This window comes from Daktulosphaira vitifoliae, unplaced genomic scaffold (genome assembly GCF_025091365.1).
Source record: "Daktulosphaira vitifoliae isolate Bord-2020 unplaced genomic scaffold, ASM2509136v1 Scaffold_1, whole genome shotgun sequence".
Lineage (NCBI taxonomy): Eukaryota > Metazoa > Arthropoda > Insecta > Hemiptera > Phylloxeridae > Daktulosphaira > Daktulosphaira vitifoliae.
In genome coordinates, this window is record NW_026099572.1 from 16,477,022 (window position 1) to 16,495,105 (window position 18,084).

At 27.0% G+C, this 18,084-nt stretch overlaps 1 protein-coding gene across 2 annotated transcripts; it reads right to left on the reverse strand.

Moving 5' to 3' along the window:
* Positions 1 to 11,330: 11,330 nt before the first annotated feature.
* On the reverse strand, positions 11,331 to 14,650 carry LOC126910465 (uncharacterized). 2 transcript variants are annotated; one of them, XM_050693056.1, is made up of 2 exons: positions 14,462 to 14,650; positions 11,331 to 12,387 (listed from the first exon to the last, which is right to left on the reverse strand). In XM_050693056.1, exons 1-2 carry the CDS (start codon positions 14,494 to 14,496, stop codon positions 11,592 to 11,594), a joined length of 831 nt encoding a protein of 276 aa, XP_050549013.1. In that variant the 5' UTR covers positions 14,497 to 14,650; the 3' UTR covers positions 11,331 to 11,591. The 2 variants fall into 2 exon arrangements, with proteins under 2 accessions (XP_050549013.1, XP_050549012.1); XM_050693055.1 differs by having other exon boundaries at positions 11,332 to 12,387; positions 13,771 to 14,650.
* Positions 14,651 to 18,084: the final 3,434 nt, after the last annotated feature.

Here is an 18,084-nt window from a genome sequence, read left to right on the forward strand (position 1 = left end):
AATATATGTTAGAAGGAAAATACCTTTTTTTTGATAGGTTCATCAACTATGATAATATATAAGTATGTATTATACAAAATAAAATATTAAAAAAATTGTGCAAACATTATAAGAAAATTTAATACTGTCTGACATTTTATCGTGTTCTCTTCTTAATTGTTTTATTTGTAATTTACTTTTGAAATCATGACTAATAATAATGAAGGCATTTTTGTTAAAACAAATGGATTTCTGTTATTTGTTTTTGTTAATAAGTATTGATATTATGATGCACTTGATATCTTAATTATTATTGATAACTTTTTTTTGTGAGTTTATAAATACACTAACTGACAATACAGAAAGTATATCTATTGATAGTCATAATTGATAATAAACAATCCGTGACTGTGACAGTGATGTCATAAAAAACAAATTAGCTACCTGTATTTGTAATCCCTTTTGTATTATACATGTATATTAACTCAAAAATTTGAAATTTGAAATGTTTATATCTAATAAACGAATAAAGTTATAATAACAATTTAAACGCCATTTAATATTAAATTAAAAACTCAAACATTTGATTAAATTCATAATATGTTCCCATTAAAAAAAACAAAGTTAATAGTTAATAATTCAAGCATAATGTGTAACTAAAGATAACAAAAAAAAAAATTTTAATTATATTTGTTCTGTAACTAATTGAGTGGGTTATGATAAAAAAATCACTTTGAATATTACAATAACAGTATAGGCTGAATTTTGTCATCTGTTGGTAATAAATTTGTCGACTAAATTAACTCTATGAGTAAGAAAAGTCCACAATATATTTTAAAAATAGCGACCACGAATGAATTTAATGAATCCTTTATTATGCATCGTTAAAGTTTAGACAAGATTATGTATATTAAAAATGTACTATTTTTTTTTATTAAATTTTGCGAGTTACACTTTTATAAACAAATGAAACAATTGCTTGTATGTTTTTTTTAATCCCCAGTGGCACGTCGTACGTGTGCAATAGAATAGCAAAAGTATAATCTATATTGTATTGAACGCCAACGCTTTTTATATTATAATACCGTTACTTTACTTTTATCGATTCTTTATGTTCTATCAATGTGTGTTTTCAAGAAGACCATTGGGGCAAAATTCATGCTAGCCTTTGACATGAACAATAAGCGTTCACTTATTTCTGATGTTATTGAATACCAAACTCAAAACTTAGAAAACTGATGTACATATATACTTTTATTTCTTATTAAAAATACTTTTATTTACTATGAATTGTGTCCTTATGTTTACATTTAAATAGTAAGAGAGAAGTTAAAATTAAAGACAAATTATTTTTAGCATGTCTTTTTAGAACCTTATAAAGATATATAAAAGTGTACTTTTATTAATGTTTAATAGAAAACTCATTGGCATTAATTATTTGAATAAAAAAAGAACACACTACAAGAATTAAAAAAAATATTTAGTACCATATGATTCAGATTTCTAAATGAATATCAATAAAATGTTCAAATACTACATTTTTTATAATGGCCGTAAATATTTCAAAAGTAAACTATCTTGTTAAAAGTGTATTTAGTGAAAAAATTGCTACTTCAATAATACATAAAAAATTTTTTAAATGGGAAAATATATTCTAGATTATAAATTAAATAAAAATAAGGATGTTCAAATAAAGTTTTCAAAACCAATATTTTGGCATAATAACTAATAACATAATTAATTAAGCTTAATAAAAAAAAAAATTATGATTACATACTATTTTTTATATATTTGACAATATAAAAGTAAACTAAATTAAAAGACCTTTTTTTAAAACTAAAGAATACTTTGAAACTTCCTCAATAATGTGTTCTGCTTGAATATCTTATAATATGACGTTATTTATATGCATTAACATCATAGTTTCCAAATGTTCGTCAGTTAAACGGTTTCTTAAACGGGTTTTTATGTTTTTCCATGTGGAAAAACTCTTTTCGCATGCAACTTGAGTTGAAGATAAGCTTAAAACATATTTATAAACAATAAATAAGTTATAATGTGCATTCAAGTACATTATATAATGCACTCAAATATTGAAANCCATGTGGAAAAACTCTTTTCGCATGCAACTTGAGTTGAAGATAAGCTTAAAACATATTTATAAACAATAAATAAGTTATAATATGCATTCAAGTACATTATATAATGCACTCAACAAAATATGCAGTCATAACAACGTTTATTTTTTGTTCATTACATTGTCGATCGTTATCAGAACGCTTTTCCTCTTAATCTTCACAATTAAATTCTTCCATATCATCTTCAATATGCAGTGTTTTATGCAAATCCTTAGTTTCATCAAATGACGAATTTCTTAGTTCGGTCCATTTTTTGATAAAATCTAATAATTTTTCTTTCAGATTTATTATTTCGACAATATATAGGCAATTTTGAAATAAATTTAACGAATCACACAACTTTTTAAAAGCTGACTCAGGCAAATATTTAATTTCTTTAAAATACTTAGGATCGAAGTACGCGAAATCTGATTTGAGTTCATTTTCATCTTTGAAGCGATATTTATTTATTAGATATTTATAAGCGATTATTTAAAACATTGTTCATAGTTATATTAAATACGTTGATTTTAAATTTCTCTACTAAGTCAACTATAACATGGTCATTTGATTTTTCATTAAACATTTTTTTTTCCTTAACACGTACTTCAAAAAATGATTCTTGAACTTCGAATTCAATATATTGTTTTTCTAAATTTTTGTTTGCCCAACTAACAAATTGTAGAGCAGACTCATAAATATTTTGGAAATTTAATAAGATTATTTATTATTATTGTACAATAATAATATGTATATTATAAAGTTATCGTTAAATTTTGTCAGAAGATAATTACGGATAAACAGTGAAAATAATATCAATTCTAAAAAATCATTATGTTCGCAATAAAGCACTTAATATTTCATTTTGTTTATTTGGAGTGCAATGATTATCAAGACCGATAAAACGTATAGTAAGATCTAGTGAAATATACATACCATTTAAAAAATTCTTAAATAGTCAGGCCCTCCGGGAATTTTACCGATTTTTTGGTGGACTAAACCCTGCATGTGATAAACACGCTTAATTTTATAAGTTTTCTAAAATTAATTGAACTCATCTCAAGCATTGTACGTAAATTATATTGTTACCGATGCGTGTCTATTGTATTCAATGTACCGGAAAAAGACAGTGATAGATGGACTTCCGTGAACAAAATGGTGGAAGCTAAAATATACCTTAATAATGGGCTTAAATTTAGGTGAACGCTAACTCATACATGAAAAAAGAGGTGAACAGCTGTGGTTAGCTGCTAAATAGCAGTACAATGTATAGTCAAATGTGACAAGCTGGTCTTGACGTTTTTACCTTAACAACTTTAAATTGCAGAAAACCATACTCTCCTTTATATTAATCGTTTCATGTATTTTCGTTGATATTAAAATAAAGCATCAGTTATTTCGTTTGATGTCAAAAGAGTGTAGTATAAAATTTGTGGCTATTCTCCAAGGTATAATGTGTCACAGTATCTTTTCAATTAAAATTTTAAATAGTGTATTACTGAAATCGACATTTTTTTAAAGCAAAAGATATCATGATATATCAATATCGTATGAAAAAATAAATCGATGTCGAAAAAAAAATTATATTAAAAAATTAAATTTAATATTTAATAGTTTTTACCATTTTTTTTTTTCAAAAATACCGTTAAGTTACCATTGTAAAAATTAGACTATGGTATACCATTCAAATCCGATAATGATATTAATATCAAAAAAATATAGATAACAGCTATATCTCATAACGATAATCAAATATTTTCAAATTATTTATTATGAAGAAATAAGTTTTTTTTTGTTACAAGACTTTTCATTATAAATTGGTTATATTAAATGGATTAATTTGTGTTTTTTTTTTTTTAATAATACTATTATTGATTCAGTGTTGCGGTAAAAAAAAAAATATAAGAAGTGTGTTCAGAAAATAATGGGATTTTTTTTTTTAAAATTTAATTATTTGTCAACATTAATGTTATCGCCTTCAAAAAAGTCCCCATTCGATATTATGAACTTTTGCTGACGCTTCTTGCAATTCTCGAAATACTTCTCAAACTAGATCTTTGAGATAATCTTCAGTTGAGATGCGCTTTTAATGTCATCTATGCTTGTAAAACGATGGCTCTTTAAGATTTTCTTTATTTTTGGAAATAGATAAAAGTCAGACGTTTTCATCGGTTGTTGATGTGCTGGAGCGTCTGGGGCATTCATGATCTTCAACATTTTTACGGCTATCTTGGAAACTCTTATACGATACGTAAACCCTTGTTTTACTTGTGGTAGAATCACCATAGGTTTTTATTAACATTTCACATTTGTTACACTTTATTCCATTTTTTACGCAGAATTTGATACAAATTCTTAGATCCATTATTTTTTTAACAAACGAAAATCGCCTTGGTCATAAAAACACGTCAAACCTTATAAGATTAAACGTGTTTTTATTAGGGACGTGTTACCTTCTAAGTAATTTTTAGATTCAAAAATATAGTATATACATTTTTAATTATGTAATCATTTTAATTTGATATATGTTTAAAGGACGCAGTATTTCTGGAACAATTTCAAAAGTTAAGTTGAAAGAGTTAATTTTTGTAAAAAAGTTGCTACTTTAAATCCCTCCCTGTGAGCAGGTTAACTGTTACATTTTCAAAAAAATGATATCAAATGAAAGGGAAATATTTAAAATTTCAATATAAAAATTAATTAAGTTGATTTGTTAATTTTTGAAAAAGTTATGGTAATTTAAAAAAAATAACGAAATTTACCAATTTCAAAAATTGTAATTTTTTTGGAAATTTCCCCTATTTATTGGGAACGAGGGAAATTTTTTCAATTTTTGAGGATAATTTCTTCGACTAGATACGATTTGTGATCTTTTGACGTATCATTGAAAGAAATCGGTTCGGTGAGAGCCGAGAAAAAGTGGTAACAGACAAAAAAAAAACACATGCTAAATTTAATACCTTTTCAGCTTCGCATCGAAGCTAAAAATATAATAATTAGACTCTCCAAACACACGAAATTAAAAAATTTCCGTTATTTTCTGAACACACATCGTAAGTGCTTTTATATATTTATGGCTTTCAATATTAACTAAAAACAATTATTCTTCTATTGAAAAATAAAATTTAAACTTTTACAAAATAAAACATCATCATATTTGTCACTATTATCTAATAAAGATTTTTTTTTGGGGGGGGCTAAATAATTTCATTTTATTTTTAACACGCTTATATTATTTTCACGTGTATGTTGTTTGTTGTGTGTTGTTTGTAACACTCCACGCGCACTTGTTTACGGCCTTGAGACTAGACGGTCGTAACACATTCACCCCACCCCACCCCACGCCACTCTCACCGCATGACGACACCACTATTCCTGTATAATTTATTTATGACGATATTAGCAAGTATATAGCCTTTATTATCAATAGTAGTAAGACACAGTTGTGAAATTATAAATACACTAACTGCCAATACAGAAATTATATCTATTGATAGTCATAATTGACAATAAATACTCCGTGACTGTGATAGCGATGTCATAGAAAACTAAAAAGTAAAAAATAAATATAGTTCAAAAAACTAAATAAACACACTTTAAAGTACATCGAACTAAAAACTATTCAGATTGAGTTTCAACCAATTGTTGCTGTACAAAACCTCATTGTTTATACCAGGGGCGAGATATTATATCACGCTTACCCAGTGATTAATAAGAAAGGATTTTAGGACATTTATATTTGTCTTGAAAGAAGACTGTGGTCGCTAGTTCTCACAAAATTGCTTATATTTCCATACAAATAACAATAATTCAAATTGTATTAAGTATTTATAATTTACAATAGCACCTTGTGCAATTTAGTAATAAGAGTTGACAAATATAACAATAAATATAAATCAGTATTATTAAATATGAATTTGATTATATACACATAGATATAACTAAAAAAGAGATTCAATATACATTATAGTGTTGGATATACAATCAATATACACTAAGATTATTTGTATGATTATATATTGTATGAGTATCAATATACTTTTGAATGAGAGTGATAAGTAATAATTGCCTTATCTAATTTCTTATCATGGTATTAATGCCAAGTTTGTAATGTATACACATTATCATCATTATGTATACACAGTAATCATGAAAAGATAGCGTTTTCTTCTGTCCTTTTCTCAATACGTATTTCAATGTTTAATACCGTAAAATAGTTCATGAAAATTCAAATTTTTACAAACTTCAAAACGCTACAGAATATTTACTACTGAATATTAATAAGATATTTTTTTACTAAAATTTTTCTTAAATTTTACTCTACAAAATAGCTATCTTAGATTTTTTTTACATTTTATTTAAAATTTAAAAATAATTAATATTTTTAATAAAATATAAAAAAATTAATTATTGAGATATAGCTATAGACCTAACGTATAACTATTATTTAAAGAAAAAATCAACTAAAAATATTAACTGGATCAAAAGTTATTTAAGTTGTCAGTGAGTCCGTGAGTCACTCTGTATATTACATAACAAAGTGATCAAAATTGAAATAGTTTTTTATATAAACATTTTTTTTCGATTATTGCGATGATTCCTAAGATATCGATATCCTAGAAAAATGAAAAAAGTCAGCCTTATCGATACCGAATCAAAATATCGATATGGTTGACGATCCCTAATATATATTATATACATGTATAAATATTGCATGTATGTGCTTATAACAGTGATTTGTCGTAATATAATAGTCACTATAATTTATATGGTATAACACTAAAATATCCTGTTCATGTACTCAACAATGCTATCTTTTTAGTATTTATTAGTATATTCTTTTTTCATTTCAAATAGCCACCACTTCTATCCATAGAAATTGTTCATTTTAACTTGTTTCATTATACATTATATTCTTATAAGGACATAATCCTTTACGAACAAAAATTTAAATAAACATTTAAGAGAAATGGTCAACAAACTCACACTGTTTGGCTACATTGTAGTGTATGCGGTTCAGTCATATCATTAATAATTACTTTTAAAATCCTTCCTTACCAAAAGAAAATCTATATATTATTTTTGTCATTCTACTTTTAGTAGTTAAATGCATTGTATTAATCTTCGTCTTACTTGTAAAAAAAACATGTTAATGTTATATATATAAACGTCAAAATAATTTATATTCTATTCATCTGTATTGATCTCTGTGTTTCATGCTTATTCATCAATAAACAATTATACTAAAAATTCGATACTGACGATTTTTGGGGGTAAAAAAAATATTATAAAAAGCCAGAGCAAACCCTTGCTCCGGGCTGTTCTTTTCGTGCTCCGTATTAAGCTATGTGAACGTCATGATCGTCATTTTCGAAGTTTTTGTGTTAATTTGTGAACTAAAGATTTGAACTTGTGTTACTTTATTTATCATTTTCACTAATATCATCACTAAGGATATTATAAGAACCAGATAATTTACCAAGTAAGATTTTTTAAATCCATAAGAAAATTTACATTGTTATTTTATGACCCTCGAATTACACCGCGAATCAAAAGCAACACTCACTCACATTTTTCAGCTTCGATGCGAAGCTGAGAAGGTATTGGTTTTACTATGATGTGTTTATTTATTTATTTATTTTTTTTGTGTCTGTTACCACTTTTTCTCAGCTCTAACCGAACGGATTTCTTTCAACGATACGTCAAAAGATCACAAATCGTATCTAGTCGAAGACATTACCCTGCAAAATTGAAAAAATTTCCCTCGTTCTCCGTAAATTGGGGAAACCTCCAAAAAAATTACAAATTTAAAAATCCCTAATTTTCGAAATTTTTTAAATTTTTTTTACTAAAAACTGCCGTAACTTTTTCAAAAATGAACATATCAATATAATTTTTTTTTTTTATAAATGCTTGATGTCTTTACCTATCATTAAGTATTTTTTTTTTGTAAATTTAACCTTTTTTCTGCCCACGGGGGGGGATTTAAAATGACAACTTTTTCACAAAAAATTCATTTTTTCAACTTAACTTTTGAAAATGTTCCGGAAGGTCTGACACTTTTATATTAATCTTAAATTGAAGCTTATGTAATATACTTTAATTTGAAAAAAAAAAATTTGATCTCTGGACTTGTCTTCGTGGAGAAAGTTGACATCAAAGTTAATAAAAAATTACGATTTAAATCCACAAGTAGGATGTCATGAAATAGACAAGGAAGTGTTTTAGAGAGAAATGGATAAGTTGATATAAGGAATGCCTGATAATGAGGATGCAGTGATAGATAGAGATATGAATGGACAGTAGTGATGTAAGTGGTATAAAAGAGTATATAGAGAATGTGGTTTTAGTGGTAAAATGAGGCTCGAGAAAAAATCTTAAATTCTGCAGTATCGTATGATCTTGCTGCGTTAATACTTATTTTTGAAAGAGGGAAGGACATAATATAACTTGTAAGTATGGGAGTAATAAATTACAAATTGATTATTTTATATGGAAGAAAGAGGCGCAAAGCGAGTAAAATATTGTAAAGTTATATCAGGTGAGAGTGTATCTTCCCAACATTGACTGATGGTAATGGAGTTGTGGTGTAGTGCAAAAAGAATATATAGAAACAGAAAATCATAGGAATAGGATCATAGGATCGAGGTGAAGGAAATTTAAAAGAGAAAATGAAAAATAGTTTTTAAAGACGCTAGTACAGAGATTAGTGTAAAATGACATGATTGTTTTCAAATAAATAACTTAGAGAAATATTTAACAAACACATACTGTCGTTATATATAAATATTATATTACACACGATTCAGTAATAGGCAATTATTAGTCAACTTTAAAAATCATTCTTCAAGAAATTTATAAATTATACTTGTCAGCTCTTTTTACTCTTATCTTAATAAATAAACACTATGTGTCAACCCTAGTCTTAAATGTAAAAAAAAACTATATTAACGTTATATAAAAATAATTTGTATATTATCCACATGTATTAATTTATATATTTTATTTCTTTTATGTATTAATTTATATATTTCATATTTTATGCTTACTTATCAATAAACGATAACATTACAAGAATGACACAATGATGATTGCTCGGGTATACAAAATACTATAAAAGGCAGAGTAATCCTTCTCAGTCAGTGCTGAGGGCTTGGGAGAGTCTGGCTTCAGATATTCAAAGAACTGTTATAATCGTGCTCTCGACATCGATACGAAAAGTTCGTAATCTTCATTGTCGAAATTCTCACGTGTTAATTTATGAACTAAACATTTGAGTTCGTGTTATATTGTTATTACTTGGTACTATTAAAAGTTATTATAAGAACAAAGAAAAATCATCAGGTAAGATTTCAAATCAATAAGAGTCAATACTTATATTATATTATAACTCAATCATTTACAGTTAATAATCTGAGTATAGAACAATAAAGTAATAGATCAAATAATTATATTAATCTTTAAACTTCAATTAATTATTACTAACTAGTTCGTAATCTAAACATAATCACATTACACGTGAGATGGCCACCGCCTCTTCATTGCCTAAGTGTATTATTACAGGTACTTACCAGTTGGGTCAATTATAATATCTCCATAAGGGGAACCTTAATTATTTCTTTTTATGTGTACTGTCTTTATTGTTCTAAACCCTCAGATTCTACAACTCCGACAGAACCTTGTTGCTCACCAATTAACCAAATACCCAAACATACATAAATTTGGTCAATATACACAATACACATATACACCTATTTATATCTTAATTTTTGTATTATTACAGATAGGAACAAAGGAAGGCGAAAAATAAGTTTATAGACTTGCAAAAGTAAGAGAAAAAACGTTTAAATATTATCACTAAGTAAGATGTATAAAAAGTGCTGATAATAGAGTGCTATCGAATGATGATGATGTGAAAAAAGTTGGAAAGACTATTTTGAAAAATTGCAAAATGAGGTTTATCTAAAACAGGCATTAGAAGATATCTCGTGGAACGAGGGACTGGTAGATTTAATTTGGGAGAAAGAGGTATGGGAGGCTGTGGCACCAATGAAAAAAAATAAAGCAGTAACACCATATGAAGTGCCAGTAGAACTATGGGAAATATTATACGGTGTTGGCATAAGGTAGTTAAGGATCATTTAAATAAAATCTTATTAGAAGGGAAAATGTCAAATGAATGGAAAAATAGTATTGTGGTGTATTTAAAGATAAAAGAGACTTACAGAAGTGTAAAAATTATACAGGTAAAAAGTTTATGAGTCATAGTATGAAAATTTGGGAAAAGGTTATAAATAGGAGGATATTGGTATCTAAAAACCAGTTTGAATTTACACCTGGTAAGTCAACAATGGAGCCATTATTTTGCGTGAGGCAACTAATATAATAGTTTAGGGAAAAGAAGAAAAAGTTGCGTATGGTATTTATAGATTTGGAGGAAACGTATGATAGAGTGCCGAAAGAGGTTTTTAAGTGGGTATTAATGAGAAAAGGAGTCCTGGAAAGGTATATTAATATAATAGAGGATATGTATGATGGCACTAGTACCAGGGTACAAAGTGTAGGAGTAACAGAAGGTTTTAGAGTAAGAGTAGGAATGCACCAATGTTCTGCTTTAAGCCCTTACTTATTTTCTATGTGGTAGAATGAAATTACTAAAGAAGTACAGAGAGAGGTGCCATGGTGCATGTTGTTCGCTCACGATATAGTTTTAATAGGATAAAATAGTAGTTGGGATTAAGGCGAGGAAGAAGTCGAATACAGTAATATACGTTTTTTAAGGTGGTGATTTTAATATTGATGTTTTAAATAGTAATAGTGTATAAGTCATTCATTATTCAAATATTTTAGCTAAATTTGGATTTTTTTCATATAACCAGACAAATCAAATACGTCAGCTACATGTATTAATCATTTTTTTGTTAAAAACTTTTTATCGACCATTATAACTTTTTTGTTTTCTTTCTTTTATTATTGACGATCAATTATGCATAATTTTGTTTATTAAATTGTCAACATTGTAACGATATAAATGATATTAATGTTTTGTCTTAAGTTGATTTTAAATTTATTTATTAATAATCAAAATTAGAAATGAATGTCGTACCTACAATATCATGGAGTCGCGACTAATAATTCTTGGTAGTGATAAGAAGATTCAAGTAAAACTCCAACTGAATTCTAAATTGGATCCAAAACTCTCTCAATTACTAATGTACCAGTTGAACTGTACCTTTTTATATTATTATTGATTATACCTCATCTTGGGATATTGTCGTCAACGCGTTTATTAATTTTCAGTTTATTGTATTAAAACGAACATTACATAATTATTATTTAAAGATAATGTATAGTTAATAATGTAAAGTTACACATATATACACGTATAATAAATAGTGTTTAACAGTGTAAATATTATAACAGATTAATGAAATAATTATACAAGTATACAAGTATTATAAAATACAGCAAGAATTATATTATAATTGAAAATTACTATAATAAACTATTAAATCCAAGTTTTTCATAATCATTTATTTGAACTTCATCACAAAAAGATGACAGAAAATCACACATAGATTTTTCTAAGGATTTTTTAACAAGTGAATTACTAATTAGAATTTGATCTTGAATTTTTAACATAAAAGAAATTTCATCTAAAAAAAGTGGTGGAATTTCGCAATACTTCATATGAAACTGTATGGCCATTTTTATATTTTTATTTATATTTTCTTTGCGTTCTTGTGCAATATCTTCGTAGAACGATTTTATTGCAATAAGACCTTGACTTGAAACAAACAAATCTGGATAATATTTACTTCTTAATTTGCAAAGCAACTTTATAAAAGATTCTACAAGGTTATCAATTGAAGTATTTGTTAATCGTTGTTTTGTATTAGTATTTGATATATGTCTTATTGTAACTAAAGCAAATAGCATATTATTAAACATAAGTTCGGATTTTTCTAATATTTTAAATAGTATGGCTGCACAGCCGTTTTCGTATTTTTTATCGCAAACACTCACTATTGCACCTAATGCAACATTAAAAGTGTTTACTATTTCAACATATCTACATCTTAATATTTGTGTTAAACATGATCTTGTACAATAGTAATTTGAATTATTTATTGGATATATTAAATCCTGAATGCTAACATAAATTCCATTAGTGTATCGACATTTTGTTGTTATATTGTAATACGATTGCCAGCCCGAGTATGAAAGGAGAGTATTGAGTAGTTTGAGGACATTTTCTACTGAATAGTGAATAATTTCACAAGGTTCATATCTGTAAAAAAAAATAATACAAATTTTTAGAACTATTGTAATTTTGGACATAGCCGGTAATAGGTTTTGCAGTCAAGGGACAAATCAAAATTTCAGGACTTATGTTCTAGATGAAATAGGGTTTAAGTGGAACAGATCCATCCAGTAACGTTTACATGATAATTTAATTAATTTGCTTATAGTATGTAATAAATAACAAGTTTTTCCATGTCTAACTTTAGCCCAAAATTTTAAAAAATAACAAATAATGTTTTTATCGATTATCTTTGTAGAACAATAATTGTGTACTAGAATGATACTTGTTGTTTTGTTAGGGATTTTGAAGAAGCTTTGTCAAGATTAGTACAATTTTTTGTTAGGCTAGCAGGGGTAACTTAAAATAAATAAATGTTTATTTTGAATTCAGAGATGGAGTTATTAGGACAAAAAAATTGTAAAACAAATATTACGCCATTAAACAAAAATATTATAGCGATAAAAAAAATTTTCAGTATCACATAAAATAAAATATTTCAAGATTTTTGTCAGTTTAAGGAGCTATTGCAGGAAATTCATTAAATATATTGGAAAAATGGCCACTACATTAACGAAAAAAATATAAAAAATATTTGGGAGAATAGCCACTAGAAGGCTTTTGATATTTTAAAATAAGCTATAATTACAACACCAGTACTATGTCCTGATGGTAAAAGGCACCATTTTTATTATGTTTACTTTTAAAAACAATAATTTTATGACACAAAATTATTTCAAATTTTTACAATTAAAGGGAAAAATGACTCAAAATACAATAGATTTATAACACAAAATATTGTCAAAAAGTAGTCGTGTTAATGGCTGACGAGGACTCAACATTTAGTCAGCTACTTTTGAGCTAGACCGTGCTGACGGATCTAAAAACTATCCCTTTAGTGGTTCACTAATTCGAGGAATTGGGGCTGACTAATGTATCCGACGGGAGGATTTGGGAAGAGTTAAAACGACGAGCTTGACGTTTAAAGTGTTAACTATTTCAATTATATCAAACGATATGATTAAGTATTTATTAATAATAAAGTAAAAGATACCGTGAATCGATAAAATTAATAACATTTATTAATTGTCTTGCATGAATGAATTAGTTCCTACTAGCTCTCCAAAGCCTAGATTCTTGTAATAATTATCAGTTACTTTACTGTATAATATATGCCAGTGATATAATAGGCAGTCCCGAATGATGTTTAAATATCGACTAAGCGTTACTTTCAGTTGTGTTAAGTATGATTTCCACGTATTTTTTAGGTCACATTTTAGACTTAATATTTTAAAGTCTTAACTTATTCTATATATTTTTGAGCCATACTTAGATATAGTCCTTATAAGTTAATTTACATGAAAGTCTTACATGAATGAATTAGTTCCTACTAGCTCTCCAAAGCCTAGATTCTTGTAATAATTATCAGTTACTTCACTGTATAATACATTGAGCTTATTACAAATTATATTTACATATTCGTCTGAATCATTTATTTGTTCATTACTATTTTTGACGTCATAAATTGTCTTCAAAACATTTGGAATATCATTTTTATAATTAGAGCCACATACCTCGTTGATTTTATACAGTTGTAGTATTATTGGTTCGGCTATAGTTTTATGGAATCCTTTTATATCTTCAAAAACATCAATAATACTATTTTCGTTAAAAATTTCCGGTCGATTCATTTTATCTGCGTAAATGTAAAATAATTCGATTTCATTGTCGATCACTCTTGGATTTATTAAGAATTTGTTAATAATTCGCAAATCGAATTGTTTTAGAAATGCAGTAGCGCCCAAAAGTTTCATAAACATGATTGTAGAATTTTTTACAATATCAATTAGCCGCTCTGTGCAGTATTGAAATTGAATCTGACGGTTTTCCTCTAATTCCGACTGACACTTATTTATAATAAAACTCAACATAACATCAAATATTTGTAATACATTAGAGTATTCGCAGTTTATAAAATTTATTATATAATTAAGTTTAACAATATAATTACTCTCATCAATTACTTCGCTAACAATATTCTTATAATTTAATACAAAAGTACCTTGAGTAATTTGTAATTTTTGCATTGAATACCATCCTGTTTGTAGTCGAATATATTCCAGAACATTTATTGTGTATTTTTTGAAATTTTCATTTTTTGTACCATTAGATAATAAAATTTGGCTTATGAGTCCAAATATACACAACGAAAAAACAAAATGTCTTTTGAACATTTTAAAAATAAATGACTTAAAATCTAACGATAATGATTCTATAATATTATTTGATGCTTTGATTTTATATATTTTCAGAATTTCTTTTTTTAACTAAATTTTTTGTTAAAATATTAGTTTACTGATTTATATTTCATTGTGTCATAAAAAAAAACTTTAATTCGCAACGTTAGTGATACTAAAATACTTATTTGATGATTTACTTTTTATATTTTTAGAATTTTATCTACATTTTTTTAAAAATATACATTTAAATAGTATATATCAATTTATATTTATTTGTGTCAAAAAAGTATGATTTCCACGTATTTTTTAGGTCACATTTTAGACTTAATATTTTAATGTCTTAACTTATTCTATATATTTTTGAGCCATACTTAGATATAGTCCTTATAAGTTAATTTTTTAGTTAAACCAATACACTTAGCTTTGTGTTGTTCGATCATTTAGCTCTTCATAATATTTATAATCTCTTTCCAAATATTATTTGACAGTCTGAACCTAATATAGTTATTTATTTATTTTTTAAAATATTATTATTTATATGAATTTATTTATTATTCAGTATATATAATAATGAAATACAATATATGTAGNTGTTGTAGCGGCAGTTGTGTAGTGGCCGGTGATCGTGACGCTGGGTGGTGGTGGTGCCAACTTTGAACACGTTCATTGAGGGGACATTACAATATTGGTATAGGTGCACAGTGTACGGTCAGCTGATGATGACAGATAACGGACCGGTTGACAAGTGGAGGTTATCATATACAAAATTATGAAAATACTCTACACCTATTGCACACACCTCTACTCTAATTTATAAGATTTAAATATATAAAAAAACTTGTATAAATTCTGCAACATTACAACTTGTATCCCAAGAAAACTTACTCGTAATTAGCGACTGCAATCTTAGAAATATTGTTAACTTTTTCATGACATTTTTTTCTTTTTATACTAGTTACTGTCCTTTGGGACTCTTATATTATTGTTTCTTCTGAGCCCTTTTAGAGATTTTATTTTGTTTTATATTAACTTCGGATCTACATTTACATTAATACTTTATTTAAAACTGTCAGGATTTATATTTGTATTAAAAATTTTGATTTTACTCTTAGTTTTTTTAATTCAAACAAATTTTCAAGGATTGGTCATTCTCTGTGTTTATTGAATGTTTTGATTTTATTTATATGAGTTGTTAAATATAGTCTTTCCATAATGGTAGTCGGGGTTTTGTTGAATTATTAGTTTTTTCCAAGTTTTATTCTGCAGTATTAATAATAATTTTGTAAACTTTATATTTGAATTTTCTTCTGTGTTTTGATCTAGATTCGCTCAATTCATTTCGTCTTCAATTAAAGCAAAAAAAATATTCTCAGTTAGTTTTTTTGAAGTCCATTAAGCCACTTTTGATTTTTAATTGTTTTTATTGTGTAACCAAGTAATTAAAATGAGGATATGATCACTGCTATTTCTTTGACTGAAATCTTTTTTCCTCTTAGAAAATATTAAACTCATTTTACAACACATTCTATTATTTATTTTAATTTTTTTTAAATCCAAGGATATTCTACTTTACTTTAAGACTCAACAAAATTATTATTAATATTTAAGTTTTCTGTGGCATTGTTATATGAAAACGTAATTTTAACTTCGTCAACAATTTTTTTCAAATAAATATTATTTTTAGATGTTTTCGTGCTCTATCTGTTAATAAATGAATTAAAAATCAAACCCTTCATAAACATAATATTTTTTAGTAATTCAATGATATTTAATAAAAGACGGTTTCATCATTTTTATTAAATAACAAACCATATTAGAGCTCTTTTATTTAGTCATCAACTTTATACAACACTCTTAAATGAAGCAATAGTTCTTGTATCAAAAAAGTCGTTGTTCTTGTAGATAATAATGTAACATTTCAGGGTTAAAAAAAGCCTTTACAACTCTGTATTAATAAAACTTTTGATCTGAACGCAAATTCTTTCTGTTTATTATTTTTCAAAAAAGTGAAACAAACACAACCTAATTTAAAAGTTCCTGATTTCTATGTGCTGTATTTCCCTTGCGAATTTTAAATAATGTGAATTATTTAGTAATGTGATGGTGTCACGTTTTCATAATCGTGAGAATTATTTTAATAAAATACAGACAGCACATCCGCTGCCTGAGACTGATGAATTAACAAATAATATTTATTGCCAAATCGGAAATAAGTATAATTATTATAAAAACCCAATAGACCTGACCATCGTGGTCAGTCGACTCCAGTGCCTTGTGTCATTCATCAGTCTCAGTACTCGGTTGTCGCTGTCCGGCTTACTGTTTAAAGTAAAGTCTTTGTTTATTCCTTTTCTAACCTATATACTCTTTTCTTCGACATTTCAGAGTACTTGTGTCTTGCACTTCGTCTGCACCTCGTACTTCATTGTCCTCTCCTATACCCCAAGTATTTGTGTCTTGCACTTCGTCTGCACCTCATACTTTGGGCTCCTTCTGCGTACACCTGGTATTTGTGTCTTGCACTTCGTCTGCACCTCATACCTAGGTGTTACTCTTATTCTCCCTTCCTATAACAACAGCCTTTCGACACCCACAGCTAACCCGGAGTGTCAGCCGAGCACGGTGACTGCTGTACGACAACACGCACGTGAATACCTAGACAGCAGGCACCACCTCCTCATATTCATCTTCGTACACATAGTTACACACTTACACACTTTCACTACACCATTCTCTTTCCTGTGTTACGACAGTAATCTGCAATGGATAAGATTTTACAAGTTTTTTAGTTTGAAAAATTTTTTCATATTTTTAAAATATTCAAAATACCACAATATTTTTATTTTACACAACACTTATGAATTATTTATTAATATTATTTATTCCAAATAATCAATATTTTCTATTTGTGTAGAAAATAATTTTTAAATTATATAGTATGTTCAGTAAGTAAGGACACGTGTCATATATTACAAACAACGAGAATAATAGAAACCCATTTCCTTACTTACTTAACACTATACAGGGCGATTTTTTTATCATAACCCACTCAATTAGTTACAGAATAAATATAATTAAAAAAATTTTAATTATAGATTAATTAATTAAATAGATATACTTACCGTATTGTCAGTTAGTGTATTTATAAACTCACAAAAAAGTGCTTTACTACCATTGATATTAACAATTCTGTATACCTGCGAATACGATGTCATACGAAATCAATTAACTATGTAATACTTTTTAAGTTCATCCCTTATGCCTTGTAAGGGTGTCAACTCCTTTTTTTTAAGAGTTTACGACATGGTCCTTGGTAGTAACTTAACGAGTAATTTGTGCTGGTAATAGTTGGGTACCTTTAGTTTCATAACTCTTTTGGATTATGGCTAACAGTTTAGAACATACCAATTGATAGTGTTCAAAGAGAAAAAGATTTTTCTTGAAT

Excerpts from the sequence above, each read along its gene's own strand:
- LOC126910465 (XM_050693055.1), bottom strand. The coding sequence starts at position 14,633 with ATGTTCAAAAGACATTTTGTTTTTTCGTTGTGTATATTTGGACTCATA. Across the intron at positions 12,388-13,770 it reads GTAGGAACTAATTCATTCAT|ATATGAACCTTGTGAAATTA; the intron begins GTAAGACTTTCA and ends TTTTTTTTACAG.